The 24800-nt window shown below is 51.5% G+C and overlaps 1 protein-coding gene across 2 annotated transcripts; it reads left to right on the top strand.

The window, feature by feature from the left end:
* Positions 1-180: 180 nt before the first annotated feature.
* Positions 181-24446, top strand: TGFB3 (transforming growth factor beta 3). 2 transcript variants are annotated; one of them, XM_042943853.1, is made up of 8 exons: positions 181-1087; positions 1436-1583; positions 9177-9340; positions 9646-9775; positions 15016-15123; positions 17752-17923; positions 20019-20172; positions 21060-24446. In XM_042943853.1, exons 2-8 carry the CDS (start codon positions 1478-1480, stop codon positions 21216-21218), a joined length of 993 nt encoding a protein of 330 aa, XP_042799787.1. In that variant the 5' UTR covers positions 181-1087; positions 1436-1477; the 3' UTR covers positions 21219-24446. The 2 variants fall into 2 exon arrangements, with proteins under 2 accessions (XP_042799787.1, XP_042799786.1); XM_042943852.1 differs by having other exon boundaries at positions 181-1583.
* Positions 24447-24800: the final 354 nt, after the last annotated feature.

Genomic DNA, 24800 nt, shown 5'->3' with positions numbered 1-24800 from the left:
AAGAGGCTGCGTGCGCTGGTCCCTCCCTCCCCCACCCGGGCCAGAGACGTCATGGGAGGGAGGTATAAAATTTCAGCAGAGAGAAATAGAGAAAGCAGTGTGTGTGCATGTGTGTGTGAGAGAGGGAGAGGGAGAGGAGCGAGAGGGAGCGAGGGAGAGGGAGAGAGAGAGAGGGAGAAGGAGAGGGAGAAGCAGCAGGGAGAGGAAGGGAGGGAAGCAGAAAGCCAAGGCCAAGGGAATGAGCAAGCGAGGGGAGAGATAGGGGAAGAAGCCTGAGAAAGAAGGAATAACAGCTTTCCGGAGCAGGCGTGCAGTGAACTGGCTTCTATTTTCTCTTTCTTTGCCTTTTTATTTTTTAAAGAGAAGCAGGGAACAGAAGCAATGGCCGAGGGAGAAGACAAGCCGAGGTGCTGGTGACCCTGGGCGTCCAAGTGGATTATTGTTCCTGGGGCCTGTTCTCCCTGCCTTCCAATTGCACATACCCCCACTTCCCAGCCAATGAAGAGGAGAGGCAGCATGAACAAAGTCATTTAGAAAGCCCCCGAGGAAGTGTAAACAAAAGAGAAAGCATGAATGGTGTGCCCGAGAGACAAGTGTGTCGGGCTGCCCCCACCTTGAGCTGGGCCAGCGCGGCCCAGCCCTGCCTCTCCCCACCTACTCACTGGTGATCTGACTTTTTTTTTTTTTTAAACAATTTTTTTTTTTTTCCTTTTCTTTTCCATTCTCTTTTCTTACCCTCCTTCAGGGCAAGGCAAGGATTTTGATTTTGGGACCCAGCCACGGTCCTTCTGCTCCTTCTTTAAAATACCCACTTTCTCCCCATCGCCAAGCGGCATTTGGCAATATCAGATATCCGCTCTATTTATTTTTACCTAAGGAAAAACTCCAGCTCCCTTCCCACTCCCAGCTGCCTCGCCACCCCTCCCAGCCCTCTGCTTGCCCTCCACCTGGCCTGCTGGGAGTCAGAGCCCAGCAGAACCTGTTTAGACACATGGAGAAGAAACCCAGAGCTACAAGGCACACAGTCGGCTTCTTCGCGCTCAGGGTTGCCAGCGCTTCCTGGAAGTCCTGAAGCTCTCGCAGTGCAGTGAGTTCATGCACCTTCTTGCCAAGCCTCAGTCTTCGGGATCTAGGGAGGCCGCCTGGTTTTCCTCCCTCCTTCTGCACGACTGCTGGGGTCTCCTCCTCGCCAGGCCTCGCAGCCCCCCTGGCCTCTCTCCCCAGCTTGCGCATGAAGATGCACTTGCACAGGGCTCTGGTGGTCCTGGCCCTGCTGAACTTTGCCACGGTCAGCCTCTCTCTGTCCACTTGCACCACCTTGGACTTTGGCCACATCAAGAAGAAGAGGGTGGAAGCCATTAGGGGACAGATCTTGAGCAAGCTCAGGCTCACCAGTCCCCCCGAGCCATCGGTGATGACCCACGTCCCCTACCAGGTCCTGGCCCTTTACAACAGCACCCGGGAGCTGCTGGAGGAGATGCAGGGGGAGAGGGAGGACAGCTGCACTCAGGAAAACACCGAGTCGGAGTACTATGCCAAAGAAATCCATAAATTCGACATGATCCAGGGGCTGGCGGAGCACAGTAAGTCCACGTTCTTGCTGGGGTGTCTGCTCTAGAGGGTCTGAGCAGGAGTGGGGAGTTCCTGGGGGGGGGGGCCTAGCGGGGGCCTCACAGCAGGGTGCCCCGGGATCACCCACACCAAGGCTCAGGAGGCGTGATGCACAGTTGGGGCCGGGTGGGTGGCTGGGGAGGGAGACCGGGCCATTGTGGGAAGAGCCGGGGGCTTCTGGGAGGCCAGGCGCCCTGGAGTTGAGTGGCTTGCTGAACTCACATCACATCCTCGACTGATTTTACTTTGGAATTACACCGTGCCGTCCTGTTCACATCTGTGCTCTGGCCCATGTGATGGGATAGGCGACTGCGAGCATATGGATGCCATAGAGGGACAGGGCTGGGTCTCTTGAAAGCCCTTATAGCTCCCTGAGTCTGGAGACCTCGGTCTTCTCCCTTGTTTTCGCCACTCATTGTGACGCGTCTTTGGTTTAGTTTTTCCAGTCCTTGGGAAGAAGGGTACACTTGCCCTAGATTAATGTCTGTCAAGCTTTTTGAAGCCCAGGCAAGATCCAGCTGCTTGCTGTCTAGGCCCTTCGGTCTATGCCACACACATGACCCACGTGAGCTGTGAGCGTGGTTGAAAGGCACGCACCCACGTTCACACATACAAGTGCTTCAGGGTGATGTGTAGTCTGGCTGTGTACAGTAGACAGATTCATGTGCTCAAAATGGGCGTCTTCCAGGCCTGTGGACACGGGGAGAGCAGGGTTGTGGCTCTGGACATGTACATGATTGCTGGCCGCCCTTTTGTGTCTGCGTGTCACGGGAAGAGTGGGTGGGAGGTGTGGCCGTGGGTGCAGAGAGGACATATGTCTGGGAGTGTGTCCTCCCAGGAGGCTCCCGTCTGTGCTGAGAGGCTGGGAGGCTTCTGGGTGAGACGTCTGCGTGTGTGTGTTTGTACACGTGTGGAAGTCATGTGTGTTTACTGAACGGACCTTTAAAAAACCTCAATACAAGAGAGAGAGATTTGGCAGATGTTGAGAAACTGACAGCCCGAGAAGGAGGAATGTGAGCCGCGCTGGGCCAGGGACCCTGGGAGTAGCTCTGTTTGCTTTTCCTACCAGCAGGTGTCCTCACCACCCGGACTACCTCTTCCAGGCCCACCTGGCAGTGGGGAGTGGGAGTGGGAGGGAGCAGGCAGGGTGAGGGGGGTCCGTGGGGGAACTTGGGAAGTTGAAAGGAACCTGGCTGCAGAGGAGGACGAGGAGTAGGTGGCTGGTGGGTGGAGCAGCTCCAGCTGAAGGTGCAAAAGGCCCTACTGGGAGCCGGCCCATGCCAGGTCCAGGAGCCTGTGGTTACTGGCGAGGGGTTCCCGCTCCCGTTTCCTGTGGCCGCCTGGAGCGCCTTGCCTTAGGATGTGGCTACCGTGCGGGGCGGAAGCCGAAGTAAGAGGCAGGGCTAGTGCATCCTGCCCAGGGTCCTCCCGTGGGTCTGGCTCAGCCTCTGCCAGGGGCCCACGGTTCCCAGAGGCACCAGCACCTGGATGGCTGAACCCCCAACCCCCTGGGCAACCACCAAGTCCGGAGATAGTGGCCACGAGGGTGGAAAACTGAGGCCTGCAGGAGAGGTCTGAAGAGAGCCCAGGGTGAGAGAGAAGGGCTCGGACCTTACGATCCGGGTCAGGAGGTGGAGTCCCAGGGAGGAGGGATTCTGAGTCACAAGGGCGCATCCAGCCTGGAATCCAGAGCCGAGAATGAATGGGCCAGATGCATGCGAGGGCATATGGGTGCCAGTGGATGTGGATTTTGTACAGAGACTCAGGACACAGGTAGCGAGCAGTCTTGGGGAGAACCAGGGCAAGGGCCCACGGACGCTGGGCAGCTCGGCCTGCAGCAGCAGAACCCTAGCAGGTAGGGGCGACCCTCGGGCCACAGAGCCTGGTCAGGCTGGGAGCAAGCCCGGCACAGGGAGCAAGATACTATTTGGGATATTGTGGAGGGGCCAGGGCACAGCGGGACACGGGCGATGCCGTGGAGGCTTGCAGGTGCAAACAGGAAGCAGGCCCAGACTCTCTGCAGCTGTTGGAGGTGACACAGAGGCTGAGCAGACGCGGCTTGGGCCCGCCCTGCAGCTGGTCAGGTGCCGAGCCAGCCCCAGAGAGGCAGGCGCAGAAGGCACACTAATTATAAAGGAGGCAGCGGGGCAGATGCTGAGAAGAAGCAGAAGGCCATCCTCAGAGGCTTGGGGTGAGGGAAGCCCGTCCTGAGCTCACGAGGGCTGTGTCCTAGAGTGGCACTGGGTCCGTGGCGGGACCCTAGCAGGGTCTGGGTGCCAGAGCTTCTGGGGGGAAGTGATGAGATCGCATTCGCTTCCACGTTTCATCATTCCCAGCCTGCTCCTGTACCCAGTGGAGGGGCACTTAGAGGGAAGTGACAGCAGGAGCTGGCATAAGGACATAGGGGAGCCTGGAGAGCAAAGTATGGCAAGGAATCGTTTCCCGTGTGCAGGAGAAAGGGCACCACGGTGAGCACAGAGGAGAGGGCCCATCTTCTGGCTCTGCCCTGTCAGAGAGGAACCCCGATTCTCTGCCTTACGGATGAGGACACAGAAACGTGCATCAGTTAAGTAATGTGCCTCAAAGAGCAGGGGCTCTAACCTAGACGTTGTTCTGCCTGCAGAATGCATGCTGTTAAGCACTAACCCAAGTGTGTAAAATAAACATTTTAAGCCCCACCTTTAACCTCAAGGCTCCAATAGCACTTTGATTTACAACATGAGCAAATCACCTATCGGACCAAGCAGGAGCGGGTAGGAGCTATTTGTAACCCTGGTGGCAGACCGCACAGGGACCATTGGGTGTGTTCTTTCTTAGCTCTGCCTATCGTTATCGCCAGGAGATTGATATCGTCACAGACGTTCTCCCAGATTCAACGGAAGGGCGTTCTTTAACGAAGAGCCTCAAGCTGGTTAAGCAACCACACCAGATGGCATTAGTCAGGTCACCTCTCTGAGCCTCAGTTTTCTCATCTGTAAAGTCAGAGATCATCTCTAAGCTCTCTCGCAGCTGAAGCAATTTTATGCATACATCTGGGATGATTCAACAGCCTCAGCAGTGAAGGCAAGACTCTGGAAATCCTTTTATAATTCACCAGGAGTTGGCTCTATGGAGGCTGTCTCTGCCCCACGTGGTGGGGAAAGACACAGGCTTTTCCATTCCTTTGTCATCCTTGTTATCAAGATATCACCAGTGTAGGTGTTGTTTAAACTCTGGCTTGTAATTATCTGTGTCTGGCGGGAGACCCTTGTTTTCATCCAGCAGTGGCTCTTAGACAGCCGGCAAACCCGGAGTTCCTGAGCAAAGAGAAAACTTGATATTTTAGCCTTTCTTTCCTGGATGCTACTTTTGGATTTGGATTTTTCATTCTGAAAATTAAAAGATATTTTGTATCACAAGAACTCATTTGTGTTAAGGGCCAGTGCCCTCTGCACGCTGGGTCAGTGTTTCTCCTAGAAGGGCTAGGTAAATGTAAAAAATGTGGATTCCCAGGCCCAAGCCCACCCTTACAGAATCAGAAGCTGGGCGTGGGGTCCTGGGGAATCTGTATTTCCGAAAAGCAATCTGTATTGATCCTTAAGCTCACTGAGGCTTAAGACTCAGTGAACTGTAGGGCAAAACCTCTCCTTAAGGAGCTGAAAACACAAGTGCCCAGCTGATACGAAGGATCTGGAAGAAAAGCCAACACCATGACGGCAGACCCAGGACACTTGGCCTCAGGGTCGAGGAGAGAATAGGGTGTGCAAGGGGCTGAAGGGGCGGGGGGAGCTGGAAGCGCCCACGCCCTGTTAAAAGAGGGTACCCGCTGCTCAGTCCCTGCTGATTTCTGCATTTAGGAATGTGGGTCCAGCTTGCCTCGACCTTGCCGTTAACCCAGAAGAGCAGAAAATCTGGATCTTTTCGTGAAATTTCCCAACTTGTAACAGGGGCTTAACATGTTGATGGGCTTCTGATTCAAAAATTTTTCAAATGATGCATTGGTCCAACTGCATGTCTAATACGTTTAAAGGTTAACCCGTTTAATGGTGAAATCATTGGAGTGTGGTTTCTCATACTTCTAGAACATCTGGAAGCCATGGTACCCTTTGCAGAGCACTATAAACTGTGGCCCTCAACTCTGGCTACACATCAGAATCATCTGGAGATCTTTAAGAAAGAGAAAGAAAGAAAGAAAGAAAGAAAGAAAGAAAGAAAGAAAGAAAGAAAGAAAGAGAAAGAAAGGAAAAGAAAAGAAAAAAGAGAAAAGAAAAGAAAAGAAAAGAAAAGAAAAGAAAAGAAAAGAAAAGAAAAAAGAAAAGGAAAACAACTCCGGACCCACCCACTCCAAGGTAGTCAGCATGTCAGCATCTCTGGCGAGTGGGGCCAGGCATCGTGTATTTTCAAGGCTTTCCAGGTGATCCTAACGTGTAGCCAGAAGAAGCTTGGCCACACTGAAATAGGCATGCTGTCATTGGAACCCGCAGGGTTTTACATGCAGAAATGATGTATATAAGCAAAGGCACATCTAGGAGCCCCGGTGTCTGAAAACATTTTAAAAGGCATGGTCGAAACACGGTCAGCTGTTTCCACGTTTTTGTGTGAAAACTCTACATGAATATTCTTTGCTTATTTTTCTCTCCTCATAGGAAAAAAGGGGGGGAAAGGGCCTCCACCAATATATGTATTTCTCGCGCAGTGGAAAAAGTTGGTCATACTGTAGTTTGAAAGGTGGATCCTCTAGTCCAGCTCCCAATAATACCAGCATCCTGCAGAAGCACGGCTTACCCACAGAACTGAGCGGGGCTTGGCTGTTGCTTAGGCCTAAGTTGGCACTCTGGGCCCACTTCAGGGAAGCCTTCATTTTGTTGGTGAAACTGTGCCTCCACTAGATCTCTCTGGGCCCCCCAACTTCCAGATTCCCCACTTCAATAAAAGAGGTATGGTCCAAAGACCTGGGTTCAAATGCCACCTGTGCTACCCGCTAAATTTCCTGACACTCAATTTTCTCATTTGCAATTTTAAAAATTTGATTTGAAAGAGAGAGGGAGAGAGAGGGAGACAGGAGGATCCAAAGCGGGCTCTGCTCCGACAGCAGGGAGCCCGACGTGGGGCTCGAACTCATGAACATGAGATCGTGACCTGAACCGAGGTCAGGCGCTCCACCGACCGAGCCACCCAGGCGCCGCTCTCATTTGTAACATGGCCAATTTGACTTCTCGTTCTCCTCGAGGATTGTTCGAGGGTCAGATGAGTTAATAAGAGCTCTGTGCAATGTAAGGTGGTGTTATCACAGTTGATTTACAGTCTCATTCCACAAATTACTTAAAACAGCATCATTCTTCAGTGGGTTTAATTGCCAAGATTATATTTACGTTTTCTTTTCTCTCCTAGGCAGTTCTTTTGTAATCCCCAATGATTCTGTCTGAGCTTTACTGATAGGGTCAATTTCCTTGTGTCAACCAAGGAACCCCCCCCCCCCCCCCGCCCCAGCGTCCGTTCTACTTCTGCTAGAAACCTGTAGATCCCAGTGATAAAAAATGACCCTTCCACCTCCTTCTCGAAATCTCCTTGAAGTTCCCACCAAGAGGAGTCCGTCGTAGGGAACAGATATCTGATTGATGGGCTGGAAGAAGCAAAGGAGGGATGGTTACAAGGGTGTGCTAAAGACCCTCTTAGCTCATCGCTGCCCGCGTGTCCTGGCTTCCTGCTGTCTTGACCCGCCTCTGACTCTCCTCACTGGCATGCGCCATCTTCTGTTCCATCTTCTTTTCCACAGCAGTGTGCACGTCGTGTGGACATACGCTTTATGCCCCCTTTCAGCAGCTGCTGGAGGTGCTATTATAACTGAAGCCACACCGATGACAGGTCCTTCAGGAACCAAGCGTGCGAGTACTTGAGAGGGTGGCCAGTCTGAGGAACCTACCCACGTCCAGAGGGTTTCAAACGGGCAAACTTAAAAATTAAACTGCTCACGCTGGTGCCTCTTTCTGGTTCTATCTGCAATAATTTAGGGAATAGTTGGCAATATTTGTTCTTTCGAAGCCAGTTATTAAGCAGGGCTTCATTAGCCGGCATTCACACATTTGTTTTCCTAACATCTGTTCCATTAATTTTCTAAGAACCAGTGTCAGGCCCACCAGATGGCAATTTCCAGAAACACTCGCTCATCCTTTCCTCAAGATCAGTAGCGCATTTGCTTGTTTCCAAGCCTCTGATCCTTCCCGCCTTGTCCTTGACTTCCTACACCACCCCTCGGGGTGATTATGAGCTCATTCCAGCCATGTCCATTATGTGTGGAATCTGGGTCTATGAGCTTGAATTTCAAGTTCTGGCTATTATTACCGTTTGGGTAGAAAGTTTTTCTCTGGGTGTTAATGCTGCTCCGACCTTGAGGTTGTAAAGCGTGCAGGAGAAGAGACAGGATCTTTCTCTTCTCTTCATCTGGCTCCGAGGTGTGGGGAAAGAGCATCTGCTGCCTCGTGTCTTCTGGACAGGGACGGAGAGGCCAGCACGGTGACAGAGGCTGGCAGAGCACGTGCTGTCAAAGTCAGAAATCCTTAGAAAGGAGTCAGTGGGGATGGCCCAGCTCTGTCTGAAGAAACATCTGTGGGTCTGCCAGACTTGAGATGTGGGCTCTTTGCCATACCATGCTGCCTCATTGGGTCTAAAACACAGTGTTAATTAAGTCACTGCACTGCTCTTCTAACACTTTCCATGGCTCCCTACTGCTAACGCGATAAAATGCAGCCTCTCGGGCTGATACTTCAGCCTCCCTAGCCTGCCGTGCTGACCTTGTCTCGCGGGCCCTCCCCTGGCTGCTTCCTCTTACTCACATCTCCTCCTGTCCCTGCTTTGTTTCCAGCAGTCCTTCATGGAAAATCCCTTCCTCTCCATCCTCAAACCCTTTCCTCCTGCAGGACCCAGATCACATGGTACCTCTTCCATCAGGTGCTCCCTGCTGTCTCCCTACTCTGGTCCCTCCCAACTCCTGGGCTTCTCCAAAGGCCCTCAACACTTTTCCGCTCGTCCCATTATGTGGGCCCTTGTATTAAGATCCTCCCCCCCACCCCGGCATGACTCTCCTTGAAGGCAGGGGCACGTCTGTTCATTTTTGCTTCCCAGTGTCAGCGCTGCGCTTGGCACATAGTATGTGCTCAGTGCACGAGTAATACATGAATGAACGCCCAAAGGAACGAACACATGCATGGGGCAGGTAGCTGTGAGATGGCTAAACCGCCAGGGGGTTTGCTGAGATCTTTTGAGGACGTGTGTTTTCTAAAAGAGTAGCCAAGCAGGCTGGAGAGCCTGCCACAGTTGGGATATCGAGGCTGTGGGAGGAGTGGCGATTGCCTTTGACCGGCCAGTCATTAGTGCCGGTCCCGGGACTCGCGGGGCTCCTTGCTCCTGACTCGGGCCTTCACGAAGATCTTCCTCCCATCTCCGCCTTCAGGCCTGGGGCCTCACGCCTCTAGGGAGGTCATGGGTGGGACCCTGGCCACCTGGCGGGTGTCTGTGGGCCGCACACTGCTCCTGCGGGGTCTCACTCACACACTTACTGCACCTCTCCTGCTTGCTTGATCTCCTAGATGAGCTGGCCGTCTGCCCCAAAGGGATCACCTCCAAGGTCTTCCGCTTCAACGTGTCCTCAGTGGAGAAAAATGGAACCAACCTGTTCCGAGCGGAATTCCGGGTCTTGCGGGTGCCCAACCCCAGCTCTAAGCGCAGTGAGCAGAGGATCGAGCTCTTCCAGGTGAGCCCCTCCCAGAACAGAAGCCACACGGACAGGGACGGATGGGGAAAGCCGGCTCCCCTGCCCCTGCAGGCCTCTGCTCTGTGCGCAGTTCAGAAGGCCTGGGTGTGAATCCTACCTTCTTGGAGTCTTGCTTTCTGTACGTGCGTCTGTCGCTGAGAGGATTAAGCATTAGCTAAGCGTTTGAAGGAGCGTTCGGGAATTTTCAGTTTCCTGTTGCTCGCCTCACGTGCCCCTCTGCATTGTGACATGTGCTGCTGTCCTTGTCCCGGCCTGGGCCGCTTACTCCTTTCTCCGCCCTCTAGATACTCCGGCCCGATGAGCACATCGCCAAACAGCGCTATATCGGTGGCAAAAATCTGCCCACACGGGGCACCGCCGAATGGCTGTCTTTCGACGTCACTGACACCGTGCGGGAATGGCTCTTGCGAAGAGGTAGGTTGACTCTTAGCCTGAGCATTTGGGAAGGACCCCTCAGGTCCCTTGGTCATTTCCGAAACAGAAGGAAGAGGACAAAACCAGAAGAGTCGCAGATCTGGGTTCGAATGCTAGCTCTGCCATCGATTCGCTGTGTTCTTCATCTGTTCACGCAACCGATACTTACGAAGAAAATTAAGTATGGCTTACTGTGGATGCAGCCGGGAACAAGGCCGGTGAGGTCCCTATCCCATCGGGCTTCTTTCCTCATGGGAGAGACACACACTACACAAGGCAACATATTGATGAATAGGAATCTCAGTGATGAGTGCCATGAAACATAGAGGGCACTGTGATGATGACAGGGCGCAGTCTGACATGAGATGCTCAGGGAGGGTCTCTGTGACAAGGAGTGTGTGCACCGAGGCCTGAGTGATGAAAAGGTTTCAATAGGGATATGCTGGGCGAAGGAGGTAGTGAGGCCCAGGCCCCCGAGCAGGAGCAGGCTTGGTTTGTTCTGGCAGCACACGGACTGATGTGGCTGGAACGGAGTGAGCTGGGGGGCCAGAGGTCGCCGGAGCCATTTAATTTGGGACCTGTGAGGCCATGGTCAGGTTTTAGGACTCATTCCACATGTGGTGAGAAGCCCTGGAGTATTCCAAGCAGGGCTGGGATGTGGACTGAGGTGATTTTATATCTTTTCCATCTTTAAAAGGTCCCTCTGGTTGCCATGAAGTCAAAGGAAGGAGTAGGAAAACCAGTTTGGGGGGTGCCTGGGTGGCTCGGTCAGTTAAGCGGCTGACTTCGGCTCAGGTCGTGATCTCACGACTCGTGAGTTTGAGCCCCGCATCGGGCTCGCTGCTGTCAGTGCAGAGCCTGCTTCAGATCCTCCGTCTCCCTCTCTCTGCCCCTCCCCTCCGCGCATGCTCTCTCTCAAAAATAATAAACAAAACGACCATGTAGGGGCCCCTGCAGCAGCCCGGATGAGGGCAAAAGGGGCTTTGGCTAGGGTGGTGGCCGTGGGCGTGGAGAGGATACAGATTTGTCGTATATTTTGGGCGGGCTGGTGAGGCATGGGGTGTGAAGACAGGAGAACGCCTTCTCTGATTGTGGACGGAACCCCCCGGGTGGCTAACACTGACACGGGGAAGGCGGGGAGAAGAGCAGATACGGGGGCAGGTTCTGCTGGGGCCAACTAAGCTCGAAAAGCGTGGTAGTCATCCAAGGAGAGCTGTCCCATCACCGTATCAAACTTCACCCATCCCAAATTTCTCACCCACTTGCTGTGTTCCCTCACCTGGAAAATCAGGTACTGGTCCCTTCCCTGCACGCCTCACGGGCTGTGTTAAGGATACAATGTATTTGAGAGAACCTCATGGCTTTCAGCCTGTTACACAAGAGTGAGTTTTCATTAGGTCAGACGAGGACACTGGGGCCCAGAGAGGTTAAGTGACTTGACCAGGGTTATCCAGCCTGGATCAGAACCAGAGTGTCCTGACTGGCAGTCGTGGTGCCTCGTAACATCACGCTGTGCTGTTTCTCCCCTTCTTTACCTGGTGGTACTGTCTGGATGATGCTCAGTGGGGAGCAGGTGCCTACGGCGGGCTCGTCTGTTCCTTCTCCCCCTCTTGCCAAGAGTTTCCTTCCATCATCACTGCCACAGAGGCACAGTCCATCCACGTCCTGATGTCCAGCGTCCCTGGAGCTGGTGGGTCCTTCCCTGTACTTGATGTTTTGGGAAACCAGGGGTTAACGCCCTAAGGCTCGGCCTACGTAATGTTGTAAATTAAATAATGGCCCGCAGTTTTGTTTTGTTTTGTTTTGTTTTTTAAGTCAGGAGATTTCACATAAAACCTGGACTTCTGGATTTTCTAGAAAAGTGGGAAGATTTCCTGGTAACGATCCATGGGAGAGGAGTAGTGGCCACCTCTTGAGGTGGGGCACACATTCTTCACACCCCTGTAGGCCCTCCCGGTCCCCACTGTTCCCCCCCCCGCCCCCCGAGTGAGGCCGGCAGTCCCCATTAAGCATGATACGCTGGCTATCTTCGCTCACTTATGTCACCTGCCTGGGCTCCGTAGGCGTCCGAATTTGTAGGTCCTCATCGAAGGGGCATCACCTGATGGCTGAGCTGGCTGATCGCGGGCTGGAGGTCCTGCCTCACCCCCAGGGGTACCTGGGAGCTCCATCCTATCTCTCCTACTGAGCACAAAGCCAGAAGCCTAGGAGCACCCACGGGACAGGGATCTGCCCTGGGCAGCACAGTTGGGAATTCTGACTCAGACGGCACTCCACCTAGAGCCTGACATGGCTGCAGAAAGGAGAGGCCGGGGAAATTAATCTCTTAGCTTCCCTGTCTGATTTTGATCAGCTCCACCTGGATTTCTTTGAAGCCCTGGGCACTTGAAGGAGTTCTTATTTTCCCAGCTGCAGAGCTCAATGAGAAGTTTGCGCGGAGAATGATTTCCATCCTCCTTGAGACATCAAAAAGATAATTTCGTAATAAAACCTGTGGGTCCCCCACCCACCATCCCCACTGCTGCCAATTCTGAGGTTAGGCCTTCATTGGAACCTTCAGTTCCCACTTAGGCAGATGCTTCCCGCCCCTCGTACAGGGGAATCACACACAGACCTTTACTTATGCAGAGCTCAGGAGTCTTTTCAGAGTTCGTGGCCCCAAACAAGGCAGCAGATGGACTCCAAATGGAACAACTGGTGGTGCGGACTGATGAGGAAGCCGAGTCACATATAGGGTCTTGTATTCACTCAGCCAACATCCAAGAGCCTACCGTGCGCTAGGTTCCCAGGCTGCCTTCTAGGTCCCGGAGCCGGCTGGAGCCCTATCCAGAATTAGGGGCCTGGGTCCTCAGACCCTTGGGCTATTTATTGCTCTACAAGGTCTGCAGTTTCTCCAGGTGCAGAGTCAGGCATCCCCCAGCAGCCCTGTCGGGGAGCACAGCCAGCCTCATAGCTTAGGATGGGGGCAGGTGGGGGGCGGATGCTGGAAAAACACAGGCATCTTCCTTTGGTAGTCTCTATTGCCCCACTTTTTATCCCTCCTTGTCTCAAACAATTAGGATGGTTCCAGCATCAGGTGATGGCATCTTGGCTCTACTGCTTACTGCTTGGGCATCTTGGGCAAGCCATTTAATTTCTCTAAGCCTCAGGGTCCTCATCTATGTAATGGGGGGTAGTAGTAGTCTCTACTTTGTAGGATTATTTTAAAGATTGAATGAATTAACGCATGTAAAGTCTTAAAGCGGCGTTTGACATAGAATGCCCAACAAATGTTGGTAATTGTTATCATCACGGTGAGTTTTCTACACAGACAGAGCCTGTTGGCCAAGCCAGGCCACCATCTCTGACACTAAGACCTAACTATCCCCACACATCTGTCTGCACCTTGACTTTCTAATGCACAGAATCACAGAACTCGTCCACTCCAGGTCTCTCTTGGCCTTGGCCCCTTCTGAGTACTAGGAAATACACTCTGTAGCCCATTTCAACCTCCCTAGCTCCTTCCCTCAATGGCCTTAAACCAGGAAGAAAACACAGCTACGGCTCCGTCTCTGTTCACTCCCTGTTCTCTGGCTGGGCCTCAGCTTCCTTGTTATATTAGTCCCATCCCTCCCACCAGAGCTAACCTTCTGGAATAGAAGTCTTCAAGCTCAGCAAGGGTCAGTATGTCCTAGAGGCTGCCCTGGCTTGGAGCAGGACAGATGAGACTGGGTTCTGGAGTTTATGGAAAAAGGGATCCAGGCCTGCCTAACAGTGACCAGAACCTCTGAAGTTGGGCCATTCTGTGCATGAGAAGGGTGCTGAGCTGGTTTGGGCTCTGGGGTTTTCCCTGGTGACACCAGATATCGGGAAGACCACAGGTTGGTCCCAAGGCTGGATGCTCACACAGAACTGCTGCCCCCCTACAGCTCGGGATGCAGTAAATCAATCAGCTTGCTGAGATGCTGACCCTGAATGCAGAAGGGTCCATTCCTCATGACCTTTCCTACACCACAGCTTGCTGCTGTCTCCGGGTTAACAGAACTTCCCTAGTTGAGTCTTACCCTGCAGAACTGATATGACACCGATCCTTCCTGGTTTCCCTGCACAGAATTCCTGGATCCAGTTCAAATGTTTTGAACTCTTTTTATTCTTCCTTTTTTTCCCCCCTCCACTTTACCCAACCCCTTTTACTAATTTCCTTGATTCCCCAATTTTAGTAACCAAAACACCTCGATCCCACAACTAATAGGAGTAAGGGCTACAGCTGGTAGTCTTACACCGAGTTTCAGTCCACAAACCCTGGCACCTCCAGATTTCCTCCTGCTGGTTCTCTCTGAGCTCATATCATCTGGGCCGTTGGCCTTGGCCATTGGCCATCTTCTGTGGCCTGTGCTCTGATTTCACAATTGTCTTCCTGAGCTGTTCGTTTTCCCTCAGCGAGCCATCCACATCTCCAGCTTCGCTGTTAAGCGAACAAGGATTCCCAGAGAAGAAACGTCCAAGTAACTTTGACCCAGTTATGTCCTTATCCCTTCAAGAAAATATGGCCAAGGGTAACTGTGATTTTCATCTTATCTCCTCTGGAATCTACCAGTCCATTTACACCCACAATCATGGCCCTGGTAGAAAGGCTGGCGTCTTCTACCTAGACTGATACCGCTGCTTGTGTGCAGGTGACCTTGCCTCTAGCGTTGCTTCCTGACTTAATCCTATGGCCCAGACTGTCCCATCTTCCTCCCGTCTGGTGGACTTTGTGGCCTTTTGAATCACTGCCTCTCTGCTCTAAAGTTCTTCAGCGAGCCTCTTTCCCTGGCCTCTCCTAGTCCCCCTGCCTCTTACTTTATCTTTCCTCAGTAGGTTGGCTCGAATATCCCCTCTTGCAACAAACACCTAGGGGGTGTGATGGCTGTTTTTCTTCCTCTTATGTCCTCATTCTTCCCCCCCAAGGAGGTGGGTGACAGTTTTTCCCACTACCATCCTTTGAAAATAGATGACCTTGAAAATTCTCCTTCCCATTAATTTCCCTTTATGCCTTTATTTGGTTGTTCCTGACATAACAGAAACACGTGCAGTGCGGCAACGCATGTGTGGAGGTCCACTGTAGCTTTCGCAGCACTTTCTGTCCTCGGGGACCCTCGGTATTACTCAGCTCCCGTGACTGCCTGTGGGAGCAGAGCCCTGGCCCACAGGCACGGTGATGGGCACACTTCCGCATCACATAAAGAATTTTCTCGCTGACTCCGTGTCTTATTTTGCAGAGTCCAACTTAGGTCTGGAAATCAGCATTCACTGTCCGTGTCACACATTTCAGCCCAATGGAGACATCTTGGAAAACATTCATGAGGTGATGGAAATCAAATTCAAAGGTAACAAAATGGATGTGTATAGTGGGGGAGGGGGCAGTTGATGAGATGGGATAGAACAGGAGACGCCTACCAGGCCCCAAGAGAAGCAACCAAGCTCCCTCACAGAGATGGCCAACTGTTTGGTACTTGAGTAATTCTGCTTTGCCCCAAAGACAACGGGCGTGACTTTCAGTTTATAGATAGAAGATGTTAACATCTGGAAGACAGTATTACATTGGGAAGAGGGGTATAGTCATGGATGCCAACGGGTCCGCCTCTCTGAGTTCAGTCAGTAAAATGGAGCTGAGAATGCTTCTTTCATAGGGTTATCACACAAATTAAACGAGATAACAAATGTCAAACCCAGTACCGCAAACACTCAACAAATCGCTGTTGTCTTTCCCTTCCCTAAAAGAAATGAACTGTGGTGATCTGACTACTGAACTTTCCAGATGTTACAGAGACACCCTGATTCCCACCCAGAAGTCATCTGGGTGTGAATGATCGCTTTGGGGCTCAGGGTGTTTGTATTGAGATAGAGAAATAGTTAAGAGTCTTCTGTGGACTTCCAGTATGTTTCTAAGGCGTGCAATCTGTGGACAATCTCTGGATGTCAGCGAAGTTCTCTTTTCCTTTCATAGTCCCATTTTGGATAATTGAGGCTTGCCTGAAGCCAGGTGGTTCCTCAAGGTCAAACCAACCAAGCCAGAGCCTGAGATCAGAGTCTTGTCTGGGAAAAGGTGCAGGCCTCTCTTGGCTCCCAGCCCTGGGCTTTTACCCTTCATGGGCTCTATTTCAGAGCCTACTTTTATTATTTTTTATTTTTTACAGTTTATTTTGAGAGGGGGGGGGACAGAGAGAGAGGGGGAGAGAGAGAATCCCAAGCAGGCTCCGTGCTCTGCATGGAGTCTGATGCAGGGTTGGATCTCATGACCGGGAGATCATGACCTGAGCTTCTGAAACAAGAGTTGGACTTTTAACCGACTGAGCCGCCCATGTGCCGCAGAAAAGGGAATTTTATTTTTTACTAAAAAAATTTTTTTTTATAATTTATTGTCAAGTTAGCTAACGTACAGTGCATAAAGTGCTCTTGGCTTCGGGAGTAGATTCCCATGATTCATCGCTTACATACAACAACCCAGTGCCCATCCCAACAAGCACCCTCCTCAAGGCCCATCACCCATTTTCCCCTCTCCCCCATCCCCCTATCCACCTTCAATTTGTTCTCTGTATTTAAGAGTCTCTTGTGGTTTTCCTCCCTCCCTGTTTGAAACTACTTTCTCCCCTTCCCTTCCCCTATGGTCTTCTGTTAAGTTTCTGAAGTTCCACATATGAGTGAAAAGATCCGATCTCTGTCTTTCTCTGACTGACTTACTTCACTTAGCACAATACCCTCCAGTTCCGTCCACGTTGTTGCAAATGGCAGGATTTCATTCTTTCTCGTCGCCAAGTAGTATTCCATTGTACAGATATACCACATCTTCTTTATCCATTCATCACTTGATGGACATTTGGGTCCTTCCATAACTTTGGCTATTGTTGAAAGTGCTGCTATAAACACTGGGGTCCATGTGCCCCTATGGATCAGCACTCCTGTGTCCTTTGGATAAATTCCTAGTAGTGCTATTGCTGGGTCTTAGGGTAGTTCCATTTTTAATTTTTTGAGGAACCTTCACACTGTTTTCCAGAGCGGCTGCAACCAGTTTGCATTCCTACCAACAGTGCAAGAGGGTTCCCACTTCTCCACATCCTCGCCAGCATCTGTTGTTTCCTGAGTCATTAATTTTAGCCACTCTGACCGGTGTGAGGTGGTTTCTCAATGTGGACAAAAGGGAATTTTAGATCCAGGCCTCCCATTCTTCTTATGGTCCTAGTGCCCCTTTGTGGGGTCCAGGGTCCCTTCCGTCACCGTGTAAATTAAGCTCCTCGTGTTCCTGTCCTTGGTGGAGATGAACAGCTGGCAGCTGCCTGTCACAAAATGGATCTCCTTTTAGTTGAGACTAATTCAGTCCTCAGTCTTCTCCTTTTTAGATGAAATAGCAGGTCCCCCCAGCCTGAGAGTTTATTTGCTAATCTGTGTGTCATATACTTCATTATCTCACCTGAGAGTGATAGTGAGAACTCTGTGAAGCAACTAGTGCACGTGCAAGTTTAACGATGATTCAGTCTCATTCCTCTGGCTCCCGTTAAAGCTACCTTCAACAGAGACACCTTACCTTATGGGTAGGACTTCTGTGCAGTCTTGACCGATTCAGATGATAAGAGGAAACTCACACCCCAAGATTCTAAGTCTCAGAATCTACACCGACAGCACAAAGCAATGTGTCTGGGATTCTCTACGGAAGCTTCATGGATCCCTGAGATACCAGGAAGCCTCTTGGAAGGGCTGTCTGCATTCTGAAAGATTTACACACAGGAGTCATGAGGGGATCCGACCACGGGTGTCTTGGGAGTTCCTGTGCGACCAGCCCCTCCACCCGGTCCTCCCCTTCCTGCAGCTGGATGTTAGCATGAAGCCGTGCTTCTCCCAACACCTTCCGCAGAGATTGCACTGCCCCTCCTCTGGGGCGGAGATGGGATGGGGTGAGAACACAGCCTCCACTCTGCCTTCCTTAGACAGGAGACTGTCATCCTGTTTCCCTTCTGCAGGTGTGGACAGCGAGGATGATCATGGCCGTGGGGATCTCGGGCGCCTCAAGAAGCAGAAGGACCACCACAACCCTCACCTCATCCTCATGATGATTCCCCCGCACCGGCTGGACAACCCGGGCCAGGGCGGGCAGAGGAAGAAGCGGGCCCTGGACACCAACTACTGCTTCCGGTGAGCTGGGGCCCTCTCACGACCCGGGACTCCTGAGACGTTTACGGTGCACCTGCTGTGGCTCAGTCCCTAGGCTTAAGCGGTGCTAACCCGGGGGGTCCTGGATGCGATTCACAAACCCTCTTACAGAGGTGTTCTTGTTTTTCTGGGAGCCCTACTGTTTCTCCACAGCCCAGCTCTGTGAGGGCCCAGGTGAAGGAAATGAGGAGAGTGTGGTTCAGACAGTTTGGATCGGAGATACCTGGCCAAAGCATCCCCGCAGTTTTTGTGTTTTAAAGGACTTGTAGGGGGTGTTTATGCATGGGGGAGATGAGTGGAGAACTTCCCACGAAAGAAGTGCTCTGTTCCCTATGAGCTGCTCAAGGATGCTCCTGGGTGAGGGGAGTAGGGCAGCCTCCCCTTTCCGGGGGAATTTGAGCTGGAGAAATTAATGAACTAACTCAGAAGGACTACGTAGCCCCTGGGAAGAGAGGAAAAGAAAGAGCTTCTTCTCTGATCTAGTTTAGCTCTTCATTCATAAGGGAGGGGATGATAAAGCACACACAGCAATTACTGAAAGGTAGAAAATGCCCACATCCATGAGAAGGTCTGAAAGATCGAGTGCCTGAAGAATTTGGACCAAGAAGTTGTGGATGCAGGAAAGGCTTCGGAAGGGTGTGGAATTTGAGCCTCTGTGGGTGAGTGAGGCTTGGACCTGTAGGGATATGGGCGGAGGAAGGAAGGAGCACGCATGGGTCAGTCTGGCTGGAGAGGGGGATGCCTGAATGGAGCTGGGGGAGAATGAATTAGGAAATTTTTCAGATCTACGACCACGTCTTACGAGGAACAACTGAGTGAACTCAGGCTGTTGAGCTTGAAGGTGTAACAGAAGCAGTGACGTTGCGCCGACTGTCTGAAGGCTGGCGTGTAGATTTGTTCTGTGTGGCTCTTAATCAGTTAGGAATGGATGCTCTTGGCTGCAAGTAACAGTGGCCTAAACCCCAAAGGATTTCTTGTTCACAATAGGCCCACAGCAGCAGGCGCAGGGCTGGGCTGGCTGCCTAATTATGCCATCGGGAATACGGGCTTTCTCTCTCTGCAGGCCACCACGATTACTATGTTGGTTTGCTTTTCATCTTCTTGTTTATGGTTGCAGGGAGTGCTAAAGCTCCAGGTATCTTGTCCAGGCTCAAGACAAGAAAGAAGGGGGAAGAGGCAGAGCCAGAAGCTCTCCTCTCCCATCTGTGACTTTTATAAAGAATCAAAATGTTTTTGCCAGAATTTGCCCTTACCCTCTGCATACTTCTCCTTATGTCTGATTGGTCATTGCAGGGTCACATGACCACCCCTACCTGCAAGAGAGGCCAGGAAAATGGTGTTCTCGACTCTTGTGATGGGAGGTGGCAAGGGAGAAGGGAGGTAGGGATGGCTACTGAATAGATAACCAAGAGTGTCTGCCATGGTTCACCCTCGGAACCCACAAGAAGCCAGATTTTAGAAGTGGTAAGTCTTAAGTCTCAGCAGACATTGAAGAACAGGCTAGATGCCCACTTGGCAAGAGTTACTGCCAAATGGATTTCTGCAGGGAACAGAAGTGAAATGGCCTGATAATCGCACTTGGGGTGAATCATGAGTCTAATGGAAGGATACCCTTCATTTTTTATGTGATGGCCCCTGGGTTTAGTCTGAGCAGTCTCAGGTTGTATGTGAGCGGCATGAGCTTAGAGTTCACGTCTGGTTGGGTGCACATTAGGAAGGGAACAATGAAACCAACCTCAAGAAAACTGAGCTGGCTAAGAGCATTCAGAGCTTGGTTCTATGTGAAGCAGTTTAAGGCTCTGCTTTGATCCATCGTGAAAAAGGGGGCAGGTCCACTTTTGCCTTTTTTCTCTTCCTCATGCATCATCTGTATCTGCCTGTTGTGTCCTTGGGACCAAGAAAATGCCTTTATGGTATATACTGCTCAATGCACTTGAACCTGGGATTCCATCGATTAGGACCACCTCTTAGGATGACCTGGAAGGACTCCAGGTACAAATACGAGGGCCGTTGGTGAAGTTCTTTCATATGGGTGGTTTCCTTTAGGTTGATTGTCTCTCAATGTTTTTCGTTGTAGCAATTTGGAGGAGAACTGCTGTGTGCGCCCTCTCTACATTGACTTCCGACAAGATCTGGGCTGGAAATGGGTCCACGAACCTAAGGGCTACTATGCCAACTTCTGCTCAGGCCCCTGCCCCTACCTCCGCAGTGCGGACACAACCCACAGCACGGTACGGGGCGGGGCTCATGCCAGGCGGGGCGCTGGGGCGGAGCCGCCCGGCCACTGGTTCAACTGAATGCGTGAAGGACTGAATGTGGAATGAGCGAATGATGATCCAGGGCGAGTAAAATCCCTTTGTGAAGGTTCTGATCTTGGCACCCTGGCCCGACTCTACTTCGTCACATTGTGCCCTTTAAAATTTCTTCCATGGTTTCCACCAGACATTAAAATTAGTTCTAAAGCTCTTGTACCATTCTGGAAATTAACGGTCACACCCCACCCTGTATGTCAAAGATGTCTGCACACAGCTAGCGGGGAGTGTGGGGGAAAAGAGGCTTCTACCATCCGTTCAAACGCTCTGATAATTCCAGCCTCTTGGATGCAGAAAAGTTACTTTGAAAGATAATGCAAAGCACACAGAAGAAGCTAATATGCAACAGTGGGAAGAGAAAGGGAGAAACTAGCTGCTGGCCTTTCTTTCCCTCAAGGGGAATCAAAGCTAGGGCAGTAATTTGTGGAACGTGTTTCCCGTGTTTCCCGATAGCTCATGATTACTGCATCCGGTCTGGGGCCCCACACTCTGGCGCTTCCTGAATGGCCCAAAGCGGCGTTTAGTGAGATCACTTCTCACCAAAGTGGCCAGTCGCAGCTAGGAACACCGATATAGGAGCGTTTCTTAACAGCAAAGAAAATCTCATTATCCCGTCAAAGTCGCCCGATAATTGTTACAAGCTTAACCTGATAATGCTCAAACCGGTACAGATGTTCCCCCAAACCGAAATAGCCTGGCTGGCCAGTCTACCGCTCGCCCCGTCTCTGGAGCGGCCCCCAGAACTGGCGGAGGGCTCTCGGCCCGGGGCCTGGCTTGCCAACCTCTAAATGATGTGTCCTCCCCAGGTGCTGGGACTGTACAACACCCTGAATCCCGAAGCCTCTGCCTCACCTTGCTGTGTGCCCCAGGACTTGGAGCCCCTGACCATCCTGTACTATGTCGGGAGGACCCCCAAGGTGGAACAGCTCTCTAACATGGTGGTCAAGTCCTGTAAGTGTAGCTGAGAGCCCGCCTGCGACAGAGAGAGAGGAAAGAGAACCGCCACTGCCTGACTGCCTGCTCCTCGGGAAACACAAAAGCAACACTCCTCACCTAGAGGCCTGGAGCCCGCAACCTTCAGCTCCAGGCAAATGGCTGAGACGGATGTTCCCTTTTGGGACATTTCTCCTTCTTGCTGGCTCTGAGAATCACTGTGGTAAAGAAAGTGTGGGTTTGGTTAGGGGAAGGCCCAACTCTTCAGAATACACAGATTTTCTGTGACCTAGACAGACGTGGTGGGGACGGAGGAAGAGGGATGGCGAGTCGGCACCTGACACATGGTGTGGCAATGGATCTGGGAATCCCTAGGGAGGAGGAAGGGCAGAGAACGGCCGGGACAGGGCCAGGCTGGAAGACGCTTCTGAGGTCAGATTGGCTCATCGCTGCCCCACATCTGCTCTAGGGAACCTGGATCACTTTAGACAAGGCAAGCATTTTCCCTCAGGCAGGTTACCTAGACAGTGTCCCAGATTTGTAGCTCATACTCCCTGGGATTAAGGATGAATCTGCTTTTTGCAAATGGTCCTCTCGACATCAGTCAGCACTAAGGGTCATTACAGGGAGAAAATCCAGGTAATGTCGTTCCCGGGCCATCAACTGGATTGGGCCGTATGGACACGCCGAACTCAGAAGCGGAGGGTGGGATGAACGCTCTCCTGCCCGCCCTCTGGGCCCCTCCTCTTGCCTTCTTCCTCGACCGTATTTCCCCTTGGACATCTGGCTAGACACCGTCCAGGTCAGGGTGCACGTATCTGGATTATGGTCTGTGCAGTCTTGGGGCATTATGGGTTCCCCTCTATCCCCCAAGACCCTGTGTTCATCTGGTGTTCCTGGAAGCAGGTGCTAGAACGGGTGAGGCATGCGGGGAAGCAGCAAATGTGCCACACGACTTGGCCCCAGACACATAGACTGAGGTATAAAGACAAATACAAATATTACTCTCAAAATCTTTGTATAAATAAATATTTTTGGGGAATCTTGGATCATTTCCATCTTCTGGAAGATTGTTTCTAGAACAGTAAAAAGCCTTTTCTAAGGTGGAAGTCTGACTGGATGAATATCCTTAATCACTCTTTTCTTAATTCCCTGTTCATATCCACTAACTAGAGGGAACGGGAGCCCGGGGCAGGGAATCTCGAGCACACTGCTTAGTGTGAGTCCCCTGGACACCGGTAAACTGCACTGCCTCTGCCATCGGAGGGAGAAGACTCAACTGTCATTGGTGTTCCTTCCTTTCCTTCTGGTGAAGTAGTTTGCTCTCAGACACACACAGAGGCAGTGGCAGTGGCTCAGATGGGCAGAAAGTGTAACTGTGGGCCAAAATCACTTGGGGTGAGCCCTTGTACGCGGAAGTGTGTCGGTTTGTACATCCACTATCCACGAAGGACATCATTTTTGAAAATCTGATCTCACCCGCCACATCAGTGGAGAATGAGAGAACCTGTCTGGCAAATGGCCTAAGAAGACGAGGCTAATTCTGTTATCAGGCTAAGCTCGCCAGGAAGCCCTTTACAGACAGAGGGCCTCTTGTCAATGATTTAGGGATGGGAGAGGGCGGGGAAAGAACAATCCCACAGTTCTGTTTCGAGGTCCCAGATCCCAGAGCAATGCAGAATTCCACTGTGGCGTTGACGTCCACCTGAAGCAACCATCTGCAATGAGTGAGGAACCACCTAGCAGCTCCCCAAAAACATGTTCCGCTATTGAAATCACCGTGCCATTGGTGAAAAAGTCTATCTGAAGCTAAAATTTGCAGGTCGAAGGGTCTGTGTGGTATGTGTGTGTGTACGGAGATGTATCTTGCTCCTTCTGGAGTTCTCCCGGATTGAACTCCTGACTTTGGTCACTAAGTCTTTCTTTCTCGCTTTGTCCATGCTCAACCAGTCCTAAGAGCTTCTCTAAGGCTTTGTCCCCTGCGGTCTTGATCCCGTTGTACTTTGGGGGCTGTGTCCCTGCCCTAAATTCATGGCTCCTGGGATTGTGGTCCATCCTACCCAGGGAAGCCAGTGGGCCTAGAGAGGGGCCAGCCCCGTGGCCATGGGCCATTGCTATCCCAAGCTTCAGAGTCTACTCACTCGTGGCAGCTGTTCTCAAGTTTCAGCGGGCAGGAGAAGCACCCAAGGGTTTACTAAAAATGTGCAACTTCAGGCTGCAGCTCTGGAGGTGTCTTTAGGCCTGGGGGAAGGTCCAGGCTGCCTAAAAGCTCCATTTTGAGCAGCTTATACCTGACATCATTGGTCCTTACTTAAGGCTTAAGGAAGAAAGGAGTACTCTTTCTGACCCCGGAATAAACCTTCCTTCTTATCCAACCTCATAGGACATCACAAAAATGTTGGCCTGTGGCTCATCCTAATGAACTGAGGCAATGAGATATGTTTCTTGAAGTATCCCAAAGAAAACAGAACACACTGTGATTCCAAATGTTCTTTTTATATTAGAGCTCTATTCTTATCTTTACCAGCAGATACAAATATGGACGGGGGTCTGAAGTCCAGTCTCTGCATTCCACATGCCACTTATAGGCACTGCAGAAACTTGAACCATTGTCTGTCTGTCTTAAAAAAAAATACACGCTTGTTTTGGGGGAGGGGAGGTAGGGACACTGGAAATGACACGGTTGTTGGAGGTGGGGGGGCGGATCGTATGATCTGTTTTGTTTATTACCAAGACTTGGACTTGCCACGAGAAGTCCGGTACAGGAGAGATGATGTGAAAAGTACTTGGTTAAATGAAGGAGAGATCTGGAGTCCGGTCTCACACCGGATAAGCAAGTGGTGAGTGCAGTAAGAAATCAGGTTGAGGGCTCAATTCTGACCGTTACCTAGGGCAATTCCAAGCGGTCTAGTAGGTCTCAAAGGTTTTTTGTTTTTTGGTTTTTAAACTGGGCTCATACCCTCTTATCCTCTCCCACAAGATCCATATGCTGAGTCTCCCCAAACATCTCATTTCCTGGTTCTACACATCACTTAGGGAATCATGAAGGAACTCCGATTTGTCTCCCGTTAACCAATTCACAACCAAATTAGCAAACGGTTAAGGTGGACCTCAAGCTACTAACCAGAAATCCCATGAGTACGTTCTCTCTTCTCCCGCAAAGTGACGGTCTTCATCCCTCACACGCAAACAAGACGCTTCAATGTGCTCAAACCTGTTTTCGTTTGCTAAGAAGTCAATAAAGTCCCTTTTCTCTCTTCCTTGTTGGGTGTCATTCTTCCTTTGGGGTTTCCATGCTGAGTCTACAGCACCCTGTTGTAGAAACCCCAGACTCTGGATCCTCGCCCAGTACTCCCCAGGGCAGCTAAGTCAGTCCTTCGGTGGGCTCTGTAGCCCACCTTTCAACCTCTTCTTCAGCAGAAGCCAGAGAGAGGGCCGGGGAAAGGTGAGGGGGCAAGGGAGCAGAGGTCAAGTGGAAAGCCATCAGGGGCTGTGCGGCCTCCTTCTGACGAACTGTTTACGGGTGCAGATCCACTGGCCACTAGAGGACCTGTCTGCTGTGGGCTGACAACGGACACATTTGCACATACGAGCTTCCCAGGTACAGGAGCTGC

This window comes from Panthera leo, chromosome B3 (assembly GCF_018350215.1).
Source record: "Panthera leo isolate Ple1 chromosome B3, P.leo_Ple1_pat1.1, whole genome shotgun sequence".
In the NCBI taxonomy this organism is placed as follows: Eukaryota; Metazoa; Chordata; class Mammalia; order Carnivora; family Felidae; genus Panthera; species Panthera leo.
Note: the sequence above shows the minus strand (reverse complement) of the source record. Positions and strands in the feature narration are given on the sequence as shown.

Bases quoted from the DNA above. Each gene is read 5' to 3' on its own strand.
- TGFB3 (XM_042943852.1), top strand. From the start codon at position 1,232: ATGAAGATGCACTTGCACAGGGCTCTGGTGGTCCTGGCCCTGCTGAAC. The intron at 9,776-15,015 runs GTAGGTTGACTC...CTTATTTTGCAG, and splicing joins GGAATGGCTCTTGCGAAGAG to AGTCCAACTTAGGTCTGGAA. The intron at 17,924-20,018 runs GTGAGCTGGGGC...TTTTCGTTGTAG, and splicing joins GACACCAACTACTGCTTCCG to CAATTTGGAGGAGAACTGCT.